Source organism: Lithobates pipiens, unplaced genomic scaffold, assembly GCF_037356315.1.
Source record: "Lithobates pipiens isolate NorthernLeopardFrog02 unplaced genomic scaffold, aLitPip1_a1.2 Scaffold_13, whole genome shotgun sequence".
Classification (NCBI taxonomy): Eukaryota; Metazoa; Chordata; class Amphibia; order Anura; family Ranidae; genus Lithobates; species Lithobates pipiens.
This window is the reverse complement of record NW_027507718.1, coordinates 544,084,213-544,106,032: the sequence shown is the minus strand read 5'-3', so window position 1 is coordinate 544,106,032 and position 21,820 is coordinate 544,084,213. Positions and strand designations below refer to the sequence as shown.

The 21,820-nt window shown below is 46.6% G+C and overlaps 1 protein-coding gene across 1 annotated transcript; it reads right to left on the bottom strand.

Annotated features, from left to right (window-relative positions):
• Positions 1-11,924: 11,924 nt before the first annotated feature.
• Positions 11,925-13,349, bottom strand: LOC143976249 (olfactory receptor 5AR1-like). The gene has a single exon (XM_077478659.1). The coding sequence runs from the start codon at positions 13,343-13,345 to the stop codon at positions 12,314-12,316; it is 1,032 nt and encodes a 343-aa protein (XP_077334785.1). The 5' UTR covers positions 13,346-13,349; the 3' UTR covers positions 11,925-12,313.
• Between the last annotated feature and the right edge of the window lie 8,471 nt (positions 13,350-21,820).

Sequence of the window (21,820 nt, the reverse complement as noted above, 5' to 3'; positions counted from 1 at the left end):
TATCATTACCGCTCACTGGCTGGCTGCTAGAGGTTACAGCACACATTATGGCTCACTGTTATTTTCTAGAGGTTAAAGCACGTGACTTCTGCTTGTTGATTGGTTGCTAGAGATTACTGGACATCAATACTGCTCACTGATTGGTTGCTAGAGGTTACTGGACATCTATACCACTCACTAATTGGTTGTTAGAGGTTACGGCAAATCATTACTGCTCTCTGATTGATCGCTAGAGGTTACTGAACATATATACCACTCACTAATTGGTTGTTAGAGGTTACTGAAAATTATTACTGCTCACTGATTGGTTGCAAGAGGTTAGTGCACAGCATTACTGCTCACTGATTGGTTGCTAAAGGTTACAGCACATCACCTCCTCACTGCCTGCCTGCGTATTCACATGTACCAAAATTCAGGGTGCTGTGGCACCATGTTATTTTGAAGAAGGGTTCCACCTCCAATTTGCTTACTTTTGCAGAACTAGCTGAAGTTAGGCTTAATGACCACAGTTGTAGGCAGGACTTTAGAGCATGCTCCTTTACCTCCCCCAGTGGGCAGCATTCAGCAGACGTAATGGTGGATGTGACCTCAGGGGGACATGCTATACATATAAATGCTGCCTTTATTTACATATCAATGCCGTGGTCCATGATTATGTAAACACAGGGTCTGCAGGTGAGTCCTCTGTACATGGCTATAGGGCAGAGCTGGGCAGCAGCAGAAGTCTACACTGAGATATCAGGACACAGCACAGGACTAAAACTTCAAGGGACAAGGGAATTTAAACTGGGATAGTTGGCAAGTATGAGGCAGCTGCTTTGGATCCCACAACAATGACAGGGCCCAGGGCAGCTGCCCCTTTTGCCCTGCCTTAAAAATTGTCCTGCTGATGAGAGACACAATTGGTGTCTGCTCGGTGTGGTTGCCTATGGCACTGCAAAGCCTGTATCCCAGCCATGGCTCTGGTTCTCCTTGCTCAAGTTATGACTCCTGACTCTCTGGTTCCCCACATGACATTCACGTGGCGGCTTTTCAGTGACTTAGTCTCTCTTTCTGGGAGGGCACTGTATCACACGTTCCTCTCAGTAGCTCTCCACCAAGGAACACTGAACTCTCCTGTGAAATTTGACCGGGCAACTTCATGCTCTCTCCTCCTCCTTTATATAAAGCTCTGTGGGGTTTGTAGTTCAGAGCCCCATAGCTCCCTATAGGCAGTGCGCTCTCCAGGATTACATGACCCATAATGCCCCTCTGGTCTCTCCCTATTGGCCGCTCCTGCTGCTTGCCAGGAGAGGGGGCGGGCGGTCAGTGAACCGGTGAACCAGGCATTACAGCAAGCCTGCTGCTGACAGAAGGAGGTGGGGGGGGAAGCAGGGATAAATACACAGGGAGAGATTTACTAGAACTGGAGAGCGCAAAATCTGGTGCATCTCTGCATAGTAACCAATCAGCTTCCATGCTTTTTATTGTCAAAGCTAATTGAACAAGCTGAAGTTAGAAGTTGATTGGCTACCATGCACAGTTGCACCAGATTTTGCACTTTAGTAAAGCAACCCCCCCCCCCCAGTTGCTCTGTCTCCCTCTTTTCAGCGGTGTCAGAGGTAGAAGGAATCACAAAGAGACAGCCTCCAGCTTCTCTCCCCACACTGTGCACCTGCTGCAGGGAGAAGAGAAGGAAATAGCCCAGCCGGCAACTCACAGTGGCCAGGACAAAGGGTTAGGTGGGGGGGGGGGGGCGGTCACAGGTAGCAGCACCCGGCTACACCTTATTCATTTAAATGATGGATTTCTTTTTGTTTACATACCCTGGCCAAAGATCAAAAAGTGAGCTTGTGAGGAACACGCTGTTGGACGAGGAGCACCATAGTTCTAGAGGTGTCAAAAGAGAATTGGGAGGATGTCCAATCCACAGGGAGACTGTGGATTGAATTTTGACAGAATTTTGAAATTGTATTGTGTTGGTACAAATTCCCCATTGATTTAAACCACTACAAACTCTTCTCTATCTCACAAAATTATTACACCCCTCACATTTTTGTAAATCTTTTCTTCTATCTTTTCATGTGACAACACTGAAGAAATGACACTTGTCTACAATGTAAAGTAGTGAGTATACAGCTTGTATAACAGTGTAAATTTCCTGTCCCCTCAAAATAACTCAACACACAGCCATTAATGTCTAAACCGCTGGCCACAAAAGTGAGTACACCCCTAAGTGAAAATGTCCAAATTGGGACCAATTAGCCATTTTCCCTCCCAGGTGTCATGTAACTTGTTAGGTCTCAGGTGTGAATGGGGAGCAGGTGTGTTAAAATTGGTGTTATCGCTCTCACTCTCTCATACTGGTCACTGGAGGTTCAACATGGCACCTCATGGCAAAGAACTCTCTGAGGATCTGAAAAAAAAGAATGGTTGCTCTACATAAAGATGGCCTAGGCTATGAGAAGATTGCCAAGACCCTGAAACTGAGCTGCAGCACGGTGGCCAAGACCATACAGCGGTTTAACAGGACAGCTTCCACTCAGAACAGGCATCGCCATGGTCCACCAAAGAAGTTCAGGTCACGTGTTCAGCGTCATATCCAGAGGTTGTCTTTGGGAAATAGACGTATGAGTGCTGCCAGCATTGCTGCAGAGTTTGAAGGGGTGGGGGTCAGCTAAGACCATACGCCGCACATTGCAGCAAATTGGTCTGCATGGCTGTTGTCCCAGAAGGAAGCATTATCACGTACCTGGTAGCAGAGCCTGATAGGATGAGGAAGGCCTCTCTTACACCTCTGACTCAGGGCCCCTGATAGTGTAGACAGGAGGCGCAGGAGTGCAGAGTCACACGAGTGCCAAAAAGTCTTGCTAGCAGCAGGGCATGATACCCCCTATTTACATATGAATGCTGCTTCTATTTACATATGAATGCTGCTTCTATTTACATATGAATGCTGCTTCTATTTACATATGAATGCCGGTAATTTACATGTAAACATGGGGGCCGGAAGATTAGTCATCTGTACACAACAATAGGGCAGAGCTGGACAGCATTTGTAGCAGCACTTCACATTGAGGTATCGAGACACAGCACAGGACTAAAACCTCAAGGGACAAGGCAATTTAAACCAGGATAGTTGGTAAGTATGAGGCAGCTGCTTTGGGCCCCACAACAATGACATGGCCCAGGGCAGCTGCCCATTTTGCCCTGCCTTAAAAACGGCCCTGACCAGGTTCCAGGATCAGATCTCCCCGTCTCTTCTTATCAAAAGATCATTTATAGTCTTCTTGTGCTTTAGCCATAGTTTCTTGTAGCAGCTGATTATTAGAGCTGAAGAAGTTCACTGTATCTTGAACAGCTGGAATTGGAGCTGTGGTGGTCAGGAATGAAGGGTGGTAAAAAACAGAGATTGCTTAATGGCAGAATGTTTAGAATTGTTATATGCAAACTCAGCTAATGATAACAGTGACACCCAATCATCCTGCGAAAAGTAAGAGAAGCAGCGCAACTACTGTTCCAACGTCTGATTGGTCCTTTCAGTTTGACCATTGGTCTGTGGGTGGTAAGCTGAGGAGAAGGACAGCTCGTTCTTCAGAGTTTCGCACAATGCTCTCCAAAACTTAGACTTGAACTGAACCCCACGATCCGATACGATATTAACGGGAGGTCCATGCAATCTCACTATTTCTTTTATAAAGACTTGTGCCGTCTCCAAGGTTGATGGTGTACCCTTCATGGGTATGAAATGAGCCATCTTTGATAAACGGTCCACGACCACAAAGATAGCAGTGTGGCCTTCGGATGGAGGGGGGTCAACAATGAAGTCTATTGAAATAATTTTCCAAGGTCTATCCGGAATCGGCAGAGGTTTCAGCAGAACCCCAAGACTTAGTCCTGCTAGTCTTATTTCTAATACACGTAGGGCAGGTCTTAACATACCTTTTACAAACTTCCTTTAGGCAGGGCCACCAAAAGGTACGCTGCAGGAGTTCAAAAGTTTTGTAAATTCCAAAATGTCCTGCAAGGGCATGGTCATGACAGAGATCAAAAGCAGCGCCTCGTAAGTTTTCAGGTACAAAAATGTTACCATCATGTCATAACAGTCCATCCTTTACTTGCAGCGTCATCCCAGAAGGTGGTGAGCAGGGGCATAACTATAGGGGGTGCAGCAGTCATGACCGCAACTGGGCCCTGTGATGCAAGGGGCCCATGCAGCCCCCTCTACATATGGCCGGCAGCAGCATAGGCAGCTAGGGGTACCAGTGCACCATGCACACGGGTGGCTGGAGGTGGAGAGTGACTATCAGAGCTCCATGCTCGACTATCACACTGGCTGCTCTTTAGTTGTGCATTTCCCACATGACCTGTGTCCTCGGCCGACTCCTCAGAGTACCCCTCTCCTGCTCCATGCATTGCCGCTCAGTCCTATGTTTGTTCTCCCCAGCCAGAGTCCCCCCCCCCCCCATGACTCCAGCCTACACTGCACTGCATACTTCTCCTGGGTAAACAAACTTTAAGCACCCAGATGCAGTGCAGCCCTATGAGAGCCCCCCGGAGGACATGGCAGGCTTGTCTTCCAGCCCCCCTCCTCCCCCGTCATACACAGATGATGAAAGGTCTTTCTGGGAGATATGCTGATTGCCCGTCCAGCACACTGGATGGAGCCCAGGCCAACATGGATGAGTGAGCGGCCTGCAGCTTGGTCATGGTGAGTGAGAGGACCCCATCCCCCACACACTATTACATACCCCCTCCACCTCCCCCTGTGGACAGGGGCCCCTTCTCATGTGGGGACAGGGACCCCTTCTCACCTGGGGGCAGTAACTTCATCTGCCCTGGAGAAAAGGACCTCATCTCTTCTGGGTACGTTGACCTCATCCTGCCTAGGGACAGTCCCCCAATGGGACACCTAAAAAAAAAAAAAATACTGATGCTAGTGGTGGAACTACAGGGCTCACAAAGGTCATAGCTGTGACCACGCCCTGGAGTTCCACCGCCGGACTCGGAGGGAAGGGCCCTGGCTGGGGTTCAGGGGGGCCCTTCATGGTTTCTTGCATCGGGGCCCTGAAGGTTCTAGTTACGCCACTGGTGCTGAGATTCCTATACAAGCTTTCTTGATTTGTGACAATAGGTCTCCCTGCAACAGAAGAAAGTTCTCAGAAGTTAGGATGGTATCTGGTGGAGAAGGTTCTTCTGAATCACCAAACATGCGAGAAAGAGCATTCGTTTTTTTGTTTTTTTTTACCCTGGCCTGTAAGTTATATGAAAAGCAAATCTCGAGAAAAATAATGCCCACCTGGCCTGCCATGGTTTCAGACGTCTTTTGGCTCACAAATGTTCCAGATTCTTGTGGTCAGTGTTTATTAAGATTTGGTGAGCTGCCCCTTCCAACAATTATCTCAATTCTTCAAGAGCAGCTTAAATCGCCAAGAGTTCACAGTCTCCAACGTCATAGTTCTTTTCTGCAAGGGGACAGATTGCGTGAGAAGAATGCAACAGGGTGTAGTAAGGCCTTGGCCCCTTGACGTTGGGACAGAACCGTCCAGTCCAGAATGGCAAAGACCTTCTGGGGATCCATCTTTATGCCTTCTGTGGATAGGATAAGACCCAGGAACTGTATACTCTGGCACTCAAACTCAAATTTTTCGGGTTTTGCGTATAGGCCATTCTGTCTGAGTCGGGCCAAAACATTTCTAACATGTCCCTGATGAGCCTCCAAGGAAGCAGAAAATATCAAAATGTCATCTAGGTTCACGATGACGAATAAGTCCAAGTAATCCCGAAAAATTTCATTGATAAAGTGCTGAAAGGTTGCTGGGGCATTGCAAAATCCGAAGGGTATTACTAAGCACTCAAAATGCCCAAATCGGGTGCGAAATGGAGTCTTCAATTCGTCACCCTCACGAATACGCACCAAATTGTATGCCCCGCTTAGGTCCAATTTCATGAAGATGACGGCAGAACGGAGTCTCTGAAGCAGCTCTGGCACCAAGGGTAGGGGATAATGGTTCTTGATCGTGACTTTTTTCAGACCATGGTAGTACACACAAGGACAAGGACAAGAAGACCTGTCATGGCTCTATACATGTGTATATAGGAGTATAAAAAGGACCTGTCTTGGCTATATACATGTATATAGGAGTATAAAGAGGACCTGTTATGGCTCTATACATGTAAAGGAATATAAAGAGGACCTGTTATGGCTCTATACATGTATATAGGAGTATACAGAGGACCTGTTATGACTCTATACATGTAAAGGAATATAAAGAGGACCTGTCATGGCTCTATACATGTATATAGGAGTATAAAGAGGACCTGTTATGGCTCTATACATGTAAAGGAATATAAAGAGGACCTGTCGTGGCTCTATACATAGGTGTATATAGAGGATCTGTCATGGCTCTATACATGTATATACGAGTATAACCAGGACCTGTCATGGCTCTATACATGTATATAAGAGTATAACCAGGACCTGTCATGGCTCTATACATGTATATAGGAGTATAACCAGGACCTGTCATGGCTCTATACATGTATATAGGAGTATATAGAGGACCTGCATATAAGGTGTTGCAGCTTTTTTTTGTTGTCTTTTTTTGGCTCGTCGGTCGGCGTGATAGAAGATGAATGGACATCACTGGACATTTTTATTTTTTTAACTTTTAATAAAGGACTTGTCCCAAAGTGTCTCCTGTCTTTTTTTACTATTTTTGACACCTTTTTGTGAAATGGTAGGGGTACAATGTATCCCGTTACCAATTCACATAAGAGGGGAGGATGTGATCTGGGGGTCCCCTTGTTAAAGGGGGCTTCCAGATTCCGGTAAGCCCCCTGCCCGCAGACCCCCACAACCACCAGGCAAGGGTTGTGGGGATGAGGCCCTCGTCCCCATCAACATGGGGACAAGGTGCTTTGGGAAGCTACTCCAAAGCACCCTCCCCATGTTGAGGGCATGTGATGTGGCCCTCTTTTCCTGCGGCCTGCCAGGTTGTGTGATCGGATAAGGGTCTGGTATGGATTTTGGGGGGACCCCTACACCATTTTTTTTCTACATTTTGGCGCTGGGTTCCCCTTAAAATCCATACCAGACCTGAATGATTTTGGGGGGGGGCAAACAATTTATTTTTTCATTTTTGGTTCGGGGTTCCCCTTAATATTCATACCAGACCCATAGGGCCTGGTAATGGACTGAGGGGCATGCTGTTTTTTTTCAATGAGTTTTGTCTATACTGTATTGCCAAGACCCGACAATTCATTACAACTGCAATCAGTTTTAAATTACTTTTTTTCCTTTAGAAATGTCATTTTGCTGTGGTACTGTTCTAAACACTGGAAAATGCGCCACTTTACAGACATACTATAGACACCCCCCAGGCATGAAATTTAAAGGAATATTTCACTTTTATTGTTTCACTTTAAGCATTATTAAAATCACTGCTCCCGACAAAAACGTCAGTTTTTAAAACTTTTTTTTTGTTGCATTGATCCATGTCCCCTGGGGCAGGACCCGGGTCCCCAAACACTTTTTTGGACAATAACTTGCAAATTAGCCTTTAAAATGGGCACTTTTGGTTTTTCATGTTAGTTTCCCATAGACTTTAATGGTGTTCCGTGGCTTTCGAATTTGCTGCGAACACCGCATATTGTTCGCCAAACGTTCCGAACGTTGCTGCACTGATGACAATGGTGAGGCTGCTACATTGATGGCAATGGTGAGGCTGCTGCATTGATGGCAATGGTGAGGCTGCTGCATTGATGGCAATGGTGAGGCTGCTGCACTGATGGCAATGGTGAGGCTGCTGCATTGATGGCAATGGTGAGGCTGCTACATTGATGGTAATGGCGAGGCTGCTGCATTGATGGCAATGGTGAGGCTGCATTGATGTGGACTGATGAGGCTGCATTGATGGCAACGGTGAGGCTGCTGCACTGATGGCAATGGTGAGGCTGCTGCATTGATGGCAATGGTGAGGCTGCCTCATTGAAGGCAATGGTGAGGCTTCTGCATTGAGGGCAATGGTGAGGCTGCTGCATTGTAAGCAATGGCGAGGCAGCTACATTGATGGCAATGGTGAGGCTGCACTGATGTGGATTGATGAGGCTGCATTGATGGCAATGGTGAGGCTGAATTGATGTGGACTGATGAGACTGCATTGATGGCAATGGTGAGGCTGCATTGATGTGGACTGATGAGGCTGCATTGATGGCAATGGTGAGGCTGCATTGATGTGGACTGATGAGGCTGCATTGATGGCAATGGTGAGGCTGCTGCACTGATGGTAATGGTGGGGCTGCTGCATTGATGGCAATAGTGAGGCTGCATTAATGTGGACTGATGAGGCTGCATTGAAGGCAATTGTGAGGCTGCATTGATGTGGACTGAGGAGGCTGCATTGATGGCAATGGTGATGCTGCCTCATTGACGGCAATGGTGAGGCTGCTGAACTGATGGCAATGGTGAGGATGCTGCATTGTAAGCAATGGTGAGGCAACTGCATTGATGGCAATGGTGAGGCTGCATTGATGTGGACTGATGAGGCTGTATTGATAGCAATGGTGAGGCTGCATTGATGTGGATTGATGGGGCTGCATTGATGGCACTTGTGAGGCTGCAGATGGGCACTGACCCTTATTTTGCTTTAAAGTTCCTTATTTAAAATTTAGGTTTTTTTTCCTGAAACTTCCCTCTTAAAATGAATGTGCGTGTTATACGCCGATAAATATAATATATATAAACTTTTTCTATATCCTTAACTCATTCCTGCCCATCCCAGCATCCCTTTAACCTCTTGACCCCTGGAAGGTTTTAACCCCTTAAAGAGGAGCTGCACCTAAAAAAAAAATATTAAAAGCCAGCAGCTACTAATATTGCAGCTGCTGACTTTTAATAAAATCACACTTACCTGTCCTGGGTCCAGCGATGTCGGCGGCAGGGAATCGGCAGGGAATCGGGAAGTGAAGCATGGCGGCTTCACTGCCCGGTTCCCTACTGCGCATGCGCGAGTCGCGCTGCGCGTCTCTTATGGTCCCCCGCTGTGTCTCTGGGAACTGTGTGTTTCCCAGAACACAACGGGGGGGCGGGGCGTCTGCGGGGGTCTGCGGCGGTCTGGCCGGAAGTGGGTGCAGATACCTGGATTATCCAGGTAACTGCACCCCCCTCCCCCCTGAAAGGTGCCAATTGTGGCACCGGAGGGGGGGAGGGATCAGATTAGCGGAACTTCCCCTTTAGGGTGAAGAACCGCTTTAATGACCAGGTCATTTTTTTGCGATACGGCATTGCGTTACTTTAACTGACAATTATGCTATACCGAAATAAAAGTGATGTCATTTTTCCCCACTTTCTTTTGGTGGTATTTGATCACCTCTGCTGTTTTTTTGCTGTTCACCGGACTAGCTGATTGGCATCCCCTTTGTCCAATCAGCGCGCGATCGCACCTCCCTGCGCGTGGCCCCCAGTGTCTATAGCACGAAATCCCCCCCAGTGTCTATTGCACAAAATCCCCCCCCCCCAGTGTCTATTGCACGAAATCCCCCCCCCCCCCAGTGTCTATTGCACGAAATGCCCCTAGTGTTGCATATCGTTTCACGCAATAGAGCCGACCTGCCGCAGTAAAAGTGAGGTAAGTGGTCGCCAAGTGGTTAAGAATGCTGGAGGGGGGGGGGGGGGCAGTAAGCATCGTCAATCATGTGACCACTGATCACATAGTTGGAAGCTGGTCCTGTCAGCTACTGACCTGTAGCCCAGACCGAAAGTGGTCTGCGACAGTTGACTCTTTGGGCGGGGAACGTACTCTCGACACATAATGAGCAACGCTTGAGCAGCGGTGTATATGTGTAGAGCGGTCGTAAAAACGGTTACATAGTTACATAGTTAGCCAGGCTGAAAAAAGACACAAGTCCATCCAGTTCAACCACAAAAAAAATAATAATAATCTATATAATAAATAAGGTTAAGGTTATAGGAGTGTTTTTATTTCTCCTTGCAGCAGCATTAATGGAAGTCTTTTGTGAAATACACAAGCACTCTTCCCATCACTTTTTGTCACAGTGAGAGTCATTGCCAGGACAAATGGAGAAAAATGTCCCCAGCGGGGACACAGGCAGATAAAAAAAAAAAAACTAGAATATTTGAGAAAAGAGGAGCGCCACCGAAAATATCATGTACATTGGAAATGACAATCCAACTCGTTTCAGAGTCACAGACTGAGGCAGGGGCGGACTGACCATTCGGCCACTCGGGCACTGCCCGAGGGCTCCCGGGCCACTAGGGGGCCCCATCACGGTTGCCGGCCTCAGTAAAACCAGGGACAGTATGTAAAAATCTGTGTTTTTTTTTACATCTGTCTTTGAACTTTCCCCTTACCGACATCCTTTTGGTCTACAAATCCCGAAATTATAGCTGACCCACCGCTCCAGTACCTTCTCAGCCAATAGAAACATCTCTGTGTATACTGTGTGATTGTATACTGTGTGTGTGTGTTTGTGTATACTGTGTGATTGTATACTGTGTGTGTGTGTGTTTGTGTATACTGTGTGATTGTATACTGTGTGTGTGTGTGTGTGTGTGTTTGTGTATACTGTGTGTCCCCATAATCTCTGATTGCCTGAGGGCCCCGTAATCTCCTATTGCCCGGGGGCCCCATGAGTTGTCAGTCCGCCCCTGGACTGAGGGGTTCCCCTTCATCATGGCTTTAACCAGCTGTAAGAGCCATACAAACCATTACACTCCAATTTTCCCGATTTTGGATCTGGCACCTCTGCATACATAAGTTCTTAAAACCCTGATAAAGGAGGACCACCCATTGCCCCTGAAACGCATTGGCTTATATAACTGTTAAGCAGGCATGTACTGGCCATTGGGACTACAGGGAGTTTCCCGGTGGGCCGATGGCTCAGTGGGCCACTCTGATGTAAGGGGGCTGGTGAAGGGACACTCTGATGTAAGGGGGCTGGTGATGGGACACTCTGATGTAAGGGGGTGGTGATGGGACACTCTGATGTAAGGGGGTGCTAAGGGGACACTCTGATGTAAGGGGGTTCTAATGAGACACTCTGATGTAAGGGGGTGCTGATGGGACACTCTGATGTAAGGGGGTGCTGAGGGGACACTCTGATGTAAGGGGGCTGCTGATGGGACACTCTGATGTAAGGGGGTGGTGATGCTACACTCTGATGTAAGGGGGTGCTGAGGGGACACTCTGATGTAAGGGGGTTCTAATGAGACACTCTGATGTAAGGGGGTGCTGATGGGACACTCTGATGTAAGGGGGTGCTGAGGGGACACTCTGATGTAAGGGGGCTGCTGATGGGACACTCTGATGTAAGGGGGCTGGTGATGGGACACTCTGATGTAAGGGGGTGCTGATGGGACACTCTGATGTAAGGGGGCTGGTGATGGGACACTCTGATGTAAGGGGGCTGGTGATGGGACACTCTGATGTAAGGGGGCTGCTGATGGGACACTCTGATGTAAGGGGGTGCTGATGGGACACTCTGATGTAAGGGGGCTGGTGATGGGACACTCTGATGTAAGGGGGCTGGTGATGGGACACTCTGATGTAAGGGGGCTGCTGATGGGACACTCTGATGTAAGGGGGTGCTGATGGGACACTCTGATGTAAGGAGGTGCTGATGGGACACTCTGATGTAAGGAGGTGCTAATGAGACACTCTGATGTAAGGGGGCTGCTGATGGGACACTCTGATGTAAGGGGGTGCTAATGAGACACTCTGATGTAAGGGGGTGCTGATGGGACACTCTGATGTAAGGAGGCGCTGATGGGACACTCTGATGTAAGGAGGTGCTGATGGGACACTCTGATGTAAGGGGGTGCTGATGGGACACTCTGATGTAAGGAGGCGCTGATGGGACACTCTGATGTAAGGAGGTGCTGATGGGACACTCTGATGTAAGGGGGTGCTGATGGGACACTCTGATGTAAGGGGGTGCTGATGGGACACTCTGATGTAAGGGGGTGCTGATGGGACACTCTGATGTAAGGGGGCTGTTCAGGGGACACTCTGATGTAAGGGGGTGCTAATGGAACACTCAAAATGTAAGTGGGCCGGTCTGGATGAAGTCCAGGGCCAAATTTCTTTCCCAGTCCAGCCCTGCTGTTAAGGCAGTAGTCATCGGTCCTCAGGGCCCACCAACAGGCCAGGTTTGCAAGATAACTGAAATACATGACAGGTGATCTCATTTGCTGCTCAGTGATTGGAGTATTCTAGTCTGCATCTCCCCCCAAGGCAATACATAAAACCTGGCCTGTTAGTGGGCCCCCGAGGACAGGGGTTGATGACCACTGTGTTAAGGTATAGCAAAGATTCTAACTTTTTTTTAGCAGGGAAACCCCTAATTTTTTGGCAGCAGCTTTTACGTCACGATTCCTCAGGCTGTATATGAAAGGATTCAGAAAAGGTATGATTATAGTGTAAAACACAGAGACCACTTTGTCTTGCTCTGGGCTGTAGGCGGTTGAAGGTCTGAGATACATAAACATGACTGTCCCATAAAACAAGGTCACCACCATCAAATGAGAAGCACAAGTAGAGAAGGCCTTTTGACGTCCTTTGGAAGAACGGATACGTAAGACAGATATAAAGATGTAAAAATATGACATGAGGATCGCCAACAGCGAGGAGAACTCAATAAAACTGACAAAGGAGAAGAGCATCATTTGATTCAGTCTGGTGTCACCACAGGAAATCTCAATCAGTGCAATGACGTCACAGTAGAAGTGGTGAACATACGGGCGTTCTTCACAGAAGTCCAGGTGGAAGAGAGATAATCCGGTCTCAACAAATGCGTTGAGGGAGCTTCCTACGTAGGAGAACACAAGTAGGATCAGGATGGTCCGCCTGTTCATTATTTGGAGGTAGGTCAGTGGGTGGCAAATGGCCACATACCTGTCGTAGGACATGGCCGCCAGAAGAAAACACTCAGTTACTCCAAAACCAGTATAAGACAGCATCTGAAATCCACATCCAGCTACTGATATGGACCTCTCATGCGACAAAAAGTCCATCAGCATCCTTATGGTGATGGATGAAGAGTAGCAGATGTCAAGGAACGATAAGTGGCTCAAGAAATTATACATGGGTGTATGGAGTTTCCTGTCAATACTGATGACTATCATAAGTCCCGCATTCTGAAACAGAGTCAGGATGTATATAAAGAAGAAGAAGACAAACAAAATACATTTTAGTTTGGCGCTTTCCGTTAATCCATCCAGTATGAACTCCACGACAACCGTCTTGTTGTGCAGACCCATCGTTGGTAGAAGAAGAGGCGGATGTGTTATGGGGCTATCATACACTATAACGTCCTTGCTTGTAAGAGGAACCCCAAACCCCAACATAAAATAAGCTTACCTAATGGAAAGTAGTTAAAATTATATTTAAAATCTGTCACCAAACTGGACAATTTCAACTGAACATATGATGAAAAAGATGAATCGGAAGATGTTAACCTTTTAGTAAAAACTACTGTCAGGGAACAGTAGACTTCAGTTTAAGTAGCAGTAGTTAGCGAAGTCACTTTGAGTAGCAGATTATCTCAACAGAGCCAGTGTCCCCTTTACCGGGTCCACAGCTGACTATAAGGCACCAAGGGGGGTAAATAGAGCACGAGGTCCCTGTGACAGACCTAGCCGGGACACAGGCTTTTGGAGAGGACTGATTGCGAGCCTCTTGCCGATCGATTATGGGCCCTGGATTTTAAGGGGGCACAGGGTGAATGAGAACCCAACTATAATCTGTGCTAGTCAGATTCAATGCTGAATATATGTATTTATAATGTGTGTTGTCTCATGCTGTTGGGACACACACTGTCAGATGCTAATGTCATCAACTCCAGCCACCTGTCTGTTGTGTAAATGAGTCTAGTCTGGCTTGTAATGACATCCCAAATGGTGTTGTTTGTGCTAATTAACCCTTTGTTTATGTTTATAGTAATGTTTATTGAATTATTAATGAGCTAGGAGCCTAAAAGTCTTATGCCTTCAGTCAAACTAGTCTGAGTGTTGATTAGATAATTAGCTCATGCTAATTAGGTTAGGTTTTAGTCACCCCCGCTGTATATATATTTTGTGTGAGATCTCAAATAAAGGTCATTCCTGATGTCCTCCAAGGCTGGTGTCGTCTAGTGCTTGGGGGTTCCTATAGCCAGATCCATTGGACTTGTGTTTCAGGACTTAGGAAGCGGTATATAGACGGAAGCACTCAATCGGAGTGTGGGATCAGTTCCATCACAGTCCCCAAGATCTCTAAGGCCGCGTACACACGGGCGGACTGTTCGCCCAACTTTGTCCGCTGAACAGTGTTTGGGCGGACAGTCCGCTCGTGTGTGGGCTTTCAGCGGACAGTTTCAGCGGACAGTTGGACGGACAAGGTTTTTCGGAAATTCCGAAAAACTGTCCGCTGAAACCTTGTTTCAGCGAACAGCCCGCTCGTGTGTAGGCTTGTTCGTCAAACAAAGTTGCGCGCATGCTCAGAAAGGATTTTCACGCCGAAAGCTATAATGCAGTGTATAGGACGTCGTATTTTTCGTCCCGTCGTACGTGCTGTTCACGTCATCGCGCACGGTTTCAGCAAACTGTTTGTTCGTCGTGTGTGGGCATGTCCGTCCATGCTAATTTTGAGCGGACTGTTTGCTGAAACTGTTGGACGGACAAAGTTGGGCGAACAGTCCGCGCGTGTGTACGCGGCCTTAGTGTATATCAAAGGCCCAAGGACAGATGATGGCCTCCTTCCAATCTTCCAAGCTACACCTTCCAGTGATACCAGACAGATCTATAACAGACAGCTTCCCACAGTCAGCTTCCCTTTAGCACCTGGGTCATAGCATTCCTCCCCTTAGGTTACCCACCTGAGGCCTCACCAACAGCAGCTTCTGCCTAGGAGGGCAGCGTGCCCCCCAGGCTGGACTTATCCACTCTGGGAAAAGACCCAGAGCTCTCTGTGCTCCTAGAATATATGCAGTCTCCTAGCATGCCATCAGAACTTGCCTCTCTGGGATAGGCCAAGGCTGCATCAATATTTATGCTGCCATCTGCATAGCTCCATACCTATCATCCAGAAACTTCTCAAGTTACCTGGATACAGGCGGAGCTCCAGCAGACTAGCAGCAGTAGAGCACACAGAGCAGACCTAACTAAACAGTCACAGATCACTGAGTACAGTAAGCCAAGCTATGCTTTTACCTTACCCAACATTACAGCCAAGCAGACTACAGTGTAGCAACTAAATCTACCTATCAAAAAACACATTCTAACACTTATCTAATTAACCTAGCACCTGCCTAAGAGGTTGCTACATCCACCCCCTGCTAAAAAATGTCCATGTCCTCACTGGCCTGAGCACAGCTTGGTGGGGTAGCCAAAATATTCCCAACTAGTCCCTACTGCTAACTATACATACACACATACTGTAGGTGTGGCACTGACTCCCGAAGGAGCGGCTGATTTAATTGGGCTTACCGTTACCTTCTTCACCTCGTGTGTGTCTAGGGGTTTCCCGAAGGTAGATGGCCCAAAGAACTGCAGAGATTGATGCCAGAGCCACTCGAAGGGATTTTTATTTGCAAAAGAAATAGTTAACAAACACAGTCTCTCAACGTAGGGTTAGAGGGTTTAGGTGGGGAAAGGTCTAGGTACTCTTAGTGCTAAGTCAATTTGGAAGAAACACATCTCTCATATCAGGAAATCCAGAGAATAGCCACTCATAGTTGGATCCTCACTCTTATTGGATAGTCCTTCTCTCACCAGGTCTAGCAGCCAACAAGGTGTTTAAATCAGATACAAGTCTCTGCCACAGACTTGGTGTAGAACACTTTAGTAAAACTAAAAAGGTTGTAGACAACTTGTAGAACCCTCGTATGGTACCAGTGTCTTGCAGCCGGTCCGGCGATACCACACGAGATTGGATTCACTTGGGGTCTTCCAACTTGTCCAGGCTCTTATATACAGAAAAGATACAGGTGGGACTTTATATGAGCCGTGACCATCCAGTACACTGAGCTCCATCCCCGATATTTGAACAAAAAGAAGGGAAAAAGGGACAACGAAGGGGCAGAAGCGGGACTATATATGAAACAAGACATTGAGGGTCAATTAAATCAATCAACAAAATAATAATTTATTGGCGATGCAGGGGAAGATAGCACTATAAAGTAAGTTGATAATAAATCAATACTATAATACATAAAATAAAAATAAAAAATAAAAAATAAATAACATGATAATAACATAATCAAATTCATATTATATTAACATTATTATATATAATATGTATCATAATAGCATAATTACACATAGTTAGTAACAGACCAATAGTACATCCCAAAGTGCAAATACAGTAAAAACCAATGAAATAAATTGATGATTTAAATAGATCAAACCCATGGGGAAATCTTGATTATTGGGGCAAAATATCCACTGGTAAAAATCTCGACGCGTTTCGTGGACTGTTTCCACTCATCAGGAGCTGCTATAAAAATTGGGGGTACCTGTGACAAATAATATAATTAAATATGAATAATTAATAATCAATGGTAATTGATTATACAGGAAGAGAGGGAGCATATATAATGGTCCTACCAACTCTTACCTATAGGATAACAAAAATACACATAAAAATTATTATAGTAGTGATGGTTTACATCAGAGGCAATGGGAGGGGGGAAATCTGCATCCTTTCGGGAGTTGAGGTGATAATCCAAGAAGCCGGCTGGCAGGCCAAGAAGTGAGAAAGTCCTGAGAGTGGCTGGAATTTATTCAAGCCAAGTAGATGCGATGGAGGTGAGCTGGGGAGACTAAAGAAAAAAGATAATGTAATGAGTGTGAAGTGGGATGGGGAAAGGAGGGGAGTTAAATGACAATAATGTAGAGAGAGGAAAATAATTTTTTAGGTGAGCCAATGAATATTGGACAAGAATAGTCATCCCAAAGTAAAGAAAGAATGTGCATGAAGTGAACACAGAATAAGCAATCCAAAGTGACCATATCACCATGAAAATAAGAGACCCACAACAAGAGGTCATAAATTACCTGAATGTGAAATTGCACAGAAGAGTGTGTATTTTTATGTGTATTTTTGTTATCCTATAGGTAAGAGTTGGTAGGACCATTATATATGCTCCCTCTCTTCCTGTATAATCAATTACCATTGATTATTAATTATTAATATTTAATTATATTATTTGTCACAGGTACCCCCAATTTTTATAGTAGCTCCTGATGAGTGGAAACAGTCCACGAAACGCGTCAAGCTTTTTACCAGTGGATATTTTGCCCCAATAACCAAGATTTCCCCATGGGTTTGAACTAATTAAATCATCAATTTATTTCATTGTTTTTTACTGTATTTGCACTTTGGGATGTACTATTAGTCTGTTACTAAGTATGTGTAATTATGCTATTATGATACAGATTATATATAATAATGTTAATATAATATGAATTTGATTATGTTATTGTCATGTTATTTATTTTTTATTTTTATTTTATGTATTATAGTATTGATTTATTATCAACTTACTTTATAGTGCTATCTTCCCCTGCATCGCCAATAAATTATTATTTTGTTGATTGATTTAATTGACCCTCAATGTCTTGTTTCATATAAAGTCCCGCTTCTGCCCCCTCGTTGTCCCTTTTTTACTTCTTTTTGTTCGTTGTCCAGGCTCTTGTTGAGAAGCCAACCTTTGCGTGGCCTTCTCCCGAAGAGTCCTCCCCTGGAAACCTTCACAGTCGCTGGGCCTCTCCACAAACCGAGATGGCACCAGACCCCCCTCCGAATCCTCCCTTCAGTTTCTTTACCTCGGGCTAGCCAGCCCTGAGGTTTGAAATCGGGTGGATCTGCACACCCCAGGCCATGGCAGTCCCGGGGGCTGGTCAGGAGGACCAGGACCAAACAGTCAGAAAACACTTCTGGACCGGAACCCCCCCCCCCGAAAAACACGTGACATCCGCACTTTAAGTACCCTCTCCCAGAAGGCACAGCAAGAGTGACACTCCCACTGGGCTGGTTCCGAGAGAGAATAACCTTAATGCACCCAACTAAGACTGCGTTCTGCACTCTGCCATGATGACAGCGCCACCTATGGTCAGGCAAAACACCAGGCAGTCCAGCTAGACTGGTGCTGAGGTCTAAATTTAGAATAATTGAACCCAAAACCAAACTGCGTTTCAAGGGTAAGGTTAAATGACAAAACACACAGCGCGTGCTCTTCAGGAGTCGGTGATACATACGTATATAGCAACCAATGAAATACTGTAACGCCATTAGTTTTCCCCATGAAAGAAATCAAAATGAACACACACAAAAATGTATATAGCACTTCAGCAAATTAGCCTTTCAAAAGCCACCCTCTTCAGGATGACCTCTCAAAGCAGACCATTCTGAGCGTAAAACTTCCAATCAAATAACTATATTGTAAGAGAAATTTTGCCACAAAGAGTCTTTCAGGCACACTCTGAAAAGAAACATGGATAGACATTCTAAATACTTTCTAGCTATCTAAATATTTGTGTTGAACACATGGCCCACTTTAAGAATCGAGTGGCCACAACACAAACATTCTTTAAATTAACCTTCAGGATCCAGGTTCTGCTATTCAAAGTCCATGGGTCCCAAACAGGGCAGGACTTTGACTGGGCTCAAGCCCATGGGCCCCGCCAAATAGGGGGCCCCGCCGAGATACATAGCCGAGTGTACTCGGCTCAGCTCCGCTCACAGTCACGCCCAGTCCCGCCCTATGATGGACATAACACAGGGACTGGGTGTGAACGTGAGCCAAGCCGAGTACACTTGGATACTCTCTGCTCCGCTCGGGACTGCGACAGGACCCGAGAGCCGCCGAGAGGACCCGAGAGCTGCCAAGATGTATCTCGGCGACGCCATTTTTAAACGTCAAGACTGCAATGACAAGGCTACAAATGACAAGGCTGCAAATGACACTGGGGCAAGGCTGCAAATGACAAGGCTACACTGGACAAGGCTGCAGATGGATGGGCAATGCTGCAGATGGACATTGATAAGGGTGCATTGATGAGCATTTAAATGTAAGTTTTTTTCCTTAAAATCTCCACCTAAACTTTGGGTGTGTGTTATACGCCGATAAATCCGATAATGTATAGAAGGTAGGGCCTGAAAGGGACTTAAGCCCAGGGGCCCCCACGACCCTAAGTCCTGCCCTGGTCCCAAACATGAAACTTGCTAGGGAACAAAAGGGCCACCCCCTATGTTAGGCAACAGTTCAGTTCTTGTGTGAGACAAATTCTTTGCAAAGTGTCTCTCTCTTTTTTTTTTTTCCACCCCGGCACAGCAAGTATAAACATGAGACAAAATACTCCCCTCATCCTGTAGCAAGGGAGAAGGATTGATAACAAGAGATTTACCCCTTCCAGGTTGTAGTTCTGGACAACTTGGAGGAATCCTCCCCTGAAACACCCTCCTAAGTTTTGCAAGGATAGAAGGGAAGGGGGAGTTTTGGGGATTATGGGGATCGTTAAAGGCTTGAATTTAGAATCAACAATATTCAAACAGGAGTCTGTCCTCCTTGAAGGAAACCTCTTTAACTGGTACCCAATGTGGCAGCATCTTGAACTTAGCAAACTCAGCAAACTAGAAGACTCGCCTTGGGTTAAAGAACAGCAGTGTAGGGAGATGTGCCCAGATTTACTAATCAGCAGTAGAAGCCTGGATGCAAAACCAGGACCATTTTACCATTAGGACCACAGATGTTATTGGACCACTCCTGGTCCCTGTGTCCAACTTTATTCATATGGGTGGATCTTCCCAAGCTCCAGATCCTTTTTATGGGCTGGAACTGCTGCCAGAGTTGGGGTTAGGTTCTGTTCCTGAACCTCTTTGGTACATAGAGAAAGTCCCAAATTTCATCTTTGTGCCAAGAGACCCTATTTGCCTCAACTCCTTCCATGACTTCCTACGGAACCTATGGGAAGTCATAGCCATACTCTAGAGTCACTCGCCATTGAACTGTTTTCTGCAACCTTGAGAACTTCAGCATCACATCCCAATCTTCTTTCCCTGGTGGGACAAAAGGGCTTCCTGCTTGGCTAATGAAGTGGCTTTAAGTATAATTCTATGCCTGAGCTTGAGCCATAGTGCGTGGGGGGGATCGTTCAGGCCTCCTCTTTGTATAGGCCTTACTGCATCCAGCTCAAAAACCCAGGGGTCCTCTTCGTCCTCTACCTCACAGTCCCACTCTTTGTTGGCAACTGACTCCCAGTCTTCTATCTCCTCCTCTGTGGACCCTTAACAGTGGTTGAATCTAGGTGACCCCACATCAACAATCCTCAGCTCCTACTCACCTGAGGAACTTGTGGACTGTGGCCTTCAGATCTTGTCGGTCTCTGCAATTTGTATTACAGCCATATAGTTGCTGCAGTTAAACTATGCTGCTGTCCAGCTCTAACCAGCTGGGTGCCTTGGACAGCTAAAAATGCATGTCTCCCTGGTCTGGCAGAGTGTGGTTTGGGTGCACACCACTGGTCCTGGCCCCAGCGGCATCCTCCTTATACTACTGTCTCCCTTAGGAGCTGTAAGGACAGTAGAAGTCGGCATCCCTGAACAGAAACTTGTCTCCCAGTTGACTCTTGGCTGACAGTCACCAGGTATCAGCTTCAGCAGCATCTCCCCACAATGGCCACACTGGCCCCAGGCACACAGCTTTACTGTGATACTCTGACATCTGCCACATACTAGCCCAGTGTAATCTGTGTCCTGTCTGCTGCACAGTGCCAAGCTCCCCTAGGGTGGCAAACATACTCCAGTATCAATCAGCGTTCTGTCTGGCGCTCAATTAGCTGTTCTGGAAACCTGCCACTTCCTGCATCAACTCAGGTACTCAGACTCACACCTGTGCCCTCCATCTTGCTGCTCTCTCCTTGTGGTTCTCTTTGGCTACATCCAGAAGTGGCTTCACAGCTTCACACCACTCACTGGATTGGCTGACTCACGAGCATGGTGGATCACCATTCCTGTAGGGAAGACCTTTCCTGCGTACCTTTTCCCATGCACTTAACCTATCCCCCACCATCTGTTACTCAAGTATTATCAGTCCATGCTATAACACAGATAGTAACATACACACAAGTGGTACTCTTTCTAGTCTCCCAACAGACTTTAACGGCGCTCTCACTCCAGCATCCCGAGTTAACTCCTTCACCGTCTTTCGTTACTTCAGTATTATCAGTCCGTGTTGTAACATTTGCTCCGACGTTATCAGTCTGTGCTGTAACACAGATAGTAGCACATTCAGGGCAGGACTTAGGGTGGTGGGGGCCCCTGGGCTTGAGTCACTTTCGGGCCCTACCTTCAATACATTACCGTATTTATCAGTGTATAACATACACCCCAAGTTTAGGAGGGAATTTTAAGGAAAAAAAACTTTTAAGAGGGAAGTTTAAGGAAAAAACTTACATTTAAATGCCCATCAATGCAGCCTTATCAGCATCCATCTGCAGCCTTGCCCATCCATCTGCAGCCTTGTCCATCCATCTGCAGCCTTGTCAGTGTCATTTGCAGCCTTGTCAGTGTAGCCTTGTCATTTGCAGCATTGCCCCAGTGTCATTGCAGTCTTGAAGTTTAAAAATGGCGCTGCCGAGATACAGAGTCCTGTGCATCTCGGCGGCTCTCGGTTCCTCTAGGCGGCTCTCGGGTCCTCTCTCAGTCCCGAGCGGAGCCGAGAGTAGCCGAGTGTACTCGGCTCAGCTCACAGTCACACCCAGTCCCTGTGTTATGTCCATCATAGGGCGGGACTGGGCGTAACTGTGAGCGGAGCTGTGCAGAGTACACTCGACTATGTATCT

Bases quoted from the DNA above. Each gene is read 5' to 3' on its own strand.
- LOC143976249 (XM_077478659.1), bottom strand. From the start codon at position 13,345: ATGTTGGGGTTTGGGGTTCCTCTTACAAGCAAGGACGTTATAGTGTAT.